The sequence below is a fragment of the Colobus angolensis genome, unplaced genomic scaffold, assembly GCF_000951035.1.
Source record: "Colobus angolensis palliatus isolate OR3802 unplaced genomic scaffold, Cang.pa_1.0 Scaffold151, whole genome shotgun sequence".
NCBI classification, from domain to species: Eukaryota; Metazoa; Chordata; class Mammalia; order Primates; family Cercopithecidae; genus Colobus; species Colobus angolensis.
Genome location: NW_012114611.1, coordinates 2,067,823 through 2,073,175, shown reverse-complemented (window position 1 = coordinate 2,073,175; position 5,353 = coordinate 2,067,823). Strand labels below are relative to the sequence as shown.

Genomic DNA, 5,353 nt, shown 5'->3' with positions numbered 1-5,353 from the left:
ACATAGCGAGATTCCATCTCAAAAAAAAAAAAATAGTGCCAACTCAGCAAAAGCCAAACAGTCCAACTTTCCTTAAGAAAAGCTGATAATGGTGGCAGGATTCTCTGCCCAAAGGAGACCCTCAAGTCTGTCTACTCCCAAGAGTAGACAGTTACAGCATTTTCCTTGGGTACCAGCCATGATTCAGGCAGAGGGGAAAGTGAGATAGAAAGGAGGAACCACAGGGAATAGGGTAAGGAGCAGTTGTGAAAGAAGAATTAGAAGTAGGAATTCTACTGTAGCAGTAAAGACTGTTTGGGTTCAAATCCTAGCTCCATTTTTTACTAGCTATGTGGTCTTGGGTTAGTTACCCAGCCTCTCTGTGCCTCCATTTTTTAAAATCTGTAAAAAACTGGAATAGTGGCCGGGCGCGGTGGCTCAAGCCTGTAATCCCAGCACTTTGGGAGGCCGAGACGGGCGGATCACGAGGTCAGGAGATCGAGACCATCCTGGCTAACATGGTGAAACCCCGTCTCTACTAAAAATACAAAAAACTAGCCGGGCGACGTGGCGGGCGCCTGTAGTCCCAGCTACTCGGGAGGCTGAGGCAGGAGAATGGCGTGAACCCGGGAGGCGGAGCTTGCAGTGAGCTGAGATCCGGCCACTGCACTCCAGCCTGGGCGGCAGAGCGAAACTCCGTCTCAAAAAAAAAAAAAAAAAAAAAAAAAAACTGGAATAGTGTCTACTATTGTTCTGAGGATTAGTTAATATATGTAAAGCACTGAGAATGATGTCTGGCACACAGTTGTGTGTGTGTGTGTGTGTACGTGTGTGTGTGCGTACACACGTTATTATTAATGACCAGTTGAAGAAGCCATATAAAGTAGGAAAGTAGTATCCATCAACTGTAAAAATCAAACACTGCAATACCATGAAGAGATTCCTGTCATTTAATTAGATTTGCCACAAAAAGCAATAACCTTAGCTAACCACGCTACCCTCCTCCTCCACCTAACCCCCATCTCCCTTCATATGCACAAACACAGGAACCCAAAGCCCCTCCTCCCCACAATCCTTCCCACTCACATTATGGGAAGAAATGTCACTAAATGGACTTAGCCTCCATATAGCATGGAACAGGTGAATAAAAATATATTTATGAAGAATTTTGTTGTGCTATTATCTTAGGGTTGAATCAGGGCCGAGATGGAGGCAGAGGCAAGTGAGGTCTGGGGATCTCTTAGAGATCAGAATTTGTCTGAGAGGCACAGAGCCTATAGTTCACCCAGAAAGGGGGCTATGTCTAAGAAGACACGGGCTAGAATTGGCTAGGCTGAAAGTTTTTTTCAAGTGTATGTGTGAGAGTAAGGGTAGCTATAAATCCATTCTCCTTCCTCCCCCTATACCTTCCCTAGCTCCCAGATAGAAGGGCAGGGGGCCCTGAGCAGGGAACACAGTCACAATTTCCCCAAGTTTCATCTGATTCCCACAGAGCTTCCAGCAGGCAGTGAGTTGGGCATATCCCCTGGTGCTGCCTGACCCCTTCCCCCAGCTCAGGGCTTCTTCTCTCCACCTGTGAGCACCAGGGCCTGCAGGATGTCAGACAGTGATACAATTCCCTTGACCACATCATTTTCATCCACCACTACAAGTCGGTGAACCTGGCACAGAGCAACAAGGGAAAAAGGGAATGTTTAGTGCTGGCCTCAGGGGAAGCCCCTCTGCCCCTACTCTCCTTGCCAAACTCCACTCTCAAGGCTGCTCCCCTCAGCTCCTTTAGGGTTGCTGGCCTCCCTACCTCTGCTTCCACTAGCCTGTTGATGATGGTCTCCAGAGTCTCATGCAGGTAGCACTTGAGAACACCCTCAAAGTAATGTGATCGATGTTGCAGGGCTTTAGTCACAGACACATCTAGGTTGTTGTAAGTCTTTTCTGCTGCCAGATTCTGGGGAGACAGAGGAAGGAGCTTGCAGGGAAGCAAGAGAGCCAGCCTCCAAACCCTGAACCCATCCAACCTCACCAGAGGGATTCAGGGCAATTGTCAGCCACAAGGCACACTCAACTCATTCAATTCCTTTTCAAATAGGATTTGAAAGCCTGGAAGCTTCTAAGACCCTTAGATCACAGAAGAGACTCCCTTCTCCCTCTCCATATTTAATAGCGCCCCCCCACCCTTCCCTACCTCCCAAACCCTCCACAATCACTCACGATAACATCAAACTTGGAGTAGATGTCCACCACACGCCCTAGGGGGACAGAGGCAGCTCAGTAAGGAGGATCTGGGGTCTAAAGCTCCCTCTACTCACAGAATCACCCTCCTGGCTAAGCTGAGGGGAAAGCAGATTTTCCCGGAGCCACCCTGACTTGCCTGGATCTTCCCTCCCTCTCTCACCCAATCTCTCACCCTTCTCGTCCACCACTGGCAAGGCTGAGACTCGATGCTGTACAAAAATCCCCAGAGCCACATAGACGGGGGTGGTAGTGCGAACCATAGCAATATTGGCATAGGTGCCAATCTGTAGCTCTTCCAGAGACTTGGACATGAACTCTGGCTTGGGGAACTCAGTGATCTGAGGAAAGAACCATCAGCTTAATTTTCAAGGCACCCAAAGCCACCCTTGGATACCCCCTCCAACCCAGTATGTTAGAAATAAGGGCTGGGTGCGCCGGCTTATGCCTATAATCCCAGTACTTTGGGAGACTGAGGGGGACATATTGCTTGAGCCCAGGAGTTCGAGACCAGCCTGGGCAACTTGGCAAAACCCCATCTCTATAAAAAATACCAAAAAATTAAGCCAGGTGTGGTGGTACACACCTGTAGTCCCAGCTCTTCTGGGGGTTGAGATTGGGGGTCACCTGAGCCCAAGAGGTTGGAGGCTGCAGTGAGCCATGATAGTGCCTCTGCACGCCAGCCTAGGCAACAGAGTAAGACCTTGTATCAAAATAAATTAATAAATAAACAAGAAGTGGGGCTGGAGGCAGTGGCTCACACCTGTAATCCTAGCACTTTGGGAGGCTGAGGCAGGAGGATCACTTGAGCTCAGGAGTTCGACACTAGCCTGGGCAACACAGTGAGACCTTGTCTCTTTTTTCAATAAATAAATAAATAAATGAAAAAAGAGAAAAAAGAACTGGGCTGAGGAGCACTTACAAACAATTTGAGGAACTTCAGAATGCGCTTGTGGGTGAGGATATACAAAGTATTGCCTGATTCTGGGTCAATAACTGGCAGCCGGTGGATCTTGTTCCGAATTAATGAAGAGACAGCATCAAACAAGCTGTGGGAGGGTTGGAGATAGTAAGTTCCACAGTGCTGGGGCTCAGGGTGAGTAAACAGCTCCATAAAGTATATCACTAAACAGGGAAAACTAATGGTTAGGGAAGGGGGGCAGAGTACAGGCCAGACTTAGAGAGAGAGAGAGAAAGTGTGTAAGAGTGTGTGTGTGTGTGTGTGTGTATGTGTCTTTTCTCTCTTCTTCCCCTTTCCCTGGGTGTCTAAGGCATTAGCTAGGCTGATGGCAAATCTCTTCCCCTTTTTGGACAGATGGATAACTGGAACTCACCTGGCATTAGGAGAAATGCAGACAAGCGGTTTAAAGGAATCCTGGAGGTACACCTCTGAAGGGAAAAGGGATGGGTCACAAAATACCACCACGGAAAAGCGTTTCCCAGAAACCCTCCATCCCTTTATAACCTTTTACAACCCCAATTCTCTACATACCTCTCCAAGTTTCTATCTTGTGTTCTTCTAGCTCATAGATCTGTACCTGAAAGCAGAAGCAACAGAATTTGAGACCTGATCTCTCTGCTTCCTGAAGCCCTTGTGGCTTGCTGGGAGCAAAAGAAATGAGAATGAGGGACTTAGGGTAGGGAAAGTGATTTTGGTCATTGGGCTAAGGTTCCTCACCAAGGCTGATTTATAGTAGCGGTGCAGGATATTGATGAAATCAGTGATGGTCAGCATGCCTAGAGGACAAGACAGAGCCCTCAGTACTGCCTGAAGCTTGTCTCCCTGCCCAGCACAAGATGCCAATAATAATGTGTTCCAGAAACTTTTGCTTACCCACAAAACTTTGCTTCTTACTATCCCATAAAGGGGCAGCTCGTACACCGTTAGTCACCAAAGCAAAAAAAGCTTTCTTCACCTGTAGCCAAGACAGTAATAATCATAAAGGCAAATCCACAGGGGCAGGACTGTAAAAAAGAACAGTGTTTGGGCATGTTGGGTAAAACATGAGACTAACTTCACAGATGGATAAGGATATTACCCTTAGGATGAGATAGGATGAGAGGTATTAAACCACAGGCTCCAAAGGGGGAAGGGAAAAGAGGATTCACCCACCTGCAGGGACGTATCAAATACAACCAATTTGGAGCTTGTGGGAATCAGGTCATAGCAGCGATGAGACTTCATGAAGGAAGTATACACGCTATTGTTGGATTCTGGGGTCTCTGCATAGGGTGGGATAGTTAGCAGCTTCCTTCCCCATAAAAACTCCCAGTCAAAAGAGACAGAAAACAGAATAGTGTTCTAGTATCTCAAATATTTACAGCATGATTTTTTTTTATAAGGCCCCTTATCTGTCTTGTTCCTATTGTTTCCACAAAACCTACATAAACCTCTTAGAAACCATTTCATCCGACCCCTATCTCCAGGTTAAGACTTTATCTATTGGTCCCTATAGGTAAAAGAAAGTTGACTAAAACATAAAGCCTATAGTATCTCTCTTTAACATGTTATAATCTAAAAATGTTTCTCATCTTTAATCCAAGCTTTCCCTTTCATATATTTAGCACATTTTCACTTTCCTCTTTTTTCAATGAAGTAAGCTGCTTAAAATTCTTCCAAGACTGTGCTGGGCATGGTGGCAAGCACCTGTAATCCCAGCTACTCAGGAAGTTGAGGCAGAGGATCACTTGAACCCAGGAGCTCAAGGACAGCCTGGGCAACACAGCGAACCCGTCTCAATTGAAAAAAAAGTTATTCTAAGACCTGCAAATGGGAAAGTCATGGTCCAAGTTGGGCCATTTCTCATTAACAATAAGTTGGAGCCCAGTGCTCAATCAACCTGGCTCAGAACCACCCTGATAGTCCATTCTGGGATCACCCTGTAAATCAGAAATCATCCCAGGAGATCCTGGGTAGTTTACCTTTTTCTATTCCTGTGATTTTAATTGCTCGCTCTAAACTAGGGAAGCAATCTCCCAAAATAATAGCTTGAATGTGCTACATACTATACTATGTGCACTTAAAAGTATTACATTAGCCGGGCACAGTGGCTCACGCCTGTAATCCCAGCACTTTGGGAGGCCGAGGAGGGTGGATCACAAGGTCAGGAGATCAAGACCATCCTGGCTAACATGGTGAAACCCC

The 5,353-nt window shown here is 46.6% G+C and overlaps 1 protein-coding gene across 3 annotated transcripts in view; it reads right to left on the bottom strand.

The window, feature by feature from the left end:
- Window positions 1-911: 911 nt before the first annotated feature.
- The window catches only part of PRKAG1 (protein kinase, AMP-activated, gamma 1 non-catalytic subunit), a 17,798-nt gene continuing 13,356 nt past the window's right edge, over window positions 912-5,353 (bottom strand). For 2 of the 3 annotated variants that reach the window (XM_011936214.1, XM_011936215.1), the window contains exons 3-12: window positions 4,322-4,431; window positions 4,043-4,124; window positions 3,887-3,945; window positions 3,701-3,746; window positions 3,543-3,597; window positions 3,131-3,257; window positions 2,384-2,549; window positions 2,188-2,225; window positions 1,778-1,924; window positions 912-1,640 (exon numbers count right to left, since the gene is read on the bottom strand). In XM_011936214.1, coding sequence (XP_011791604.1) covers window positions 1,533-1,640; window positions 1,778-1,924; window positions 2,188-2,225; window positions 2,384-2,549; window positions 3,131-3,257; window positions 3,543-3,597; window positions 3,701-3,746; window positions 3,887-3,945; window positions 4,043-4,124; window positions 4,322-4,431 — 938 coding nt within the window. In that variant the 3' untranslated portion in view covers window positions 912-1,532. Of the gene's footprint in view, window positions 1,641-1,777; window positions 1,925-2,187; window positions 2,226-2,383; window positions 2,550-3,130; window positions 3,258-3,542; window positions 3,598-3,700; window positions 3,747-3,886; window positions 3,973-4,042; window positions 4,125-4,321; window positions 4,432-5,353 lie in introns of all 3 variants that reach the window. The other variant, XM_011936213.1, reaches the window with a different exon arrangement.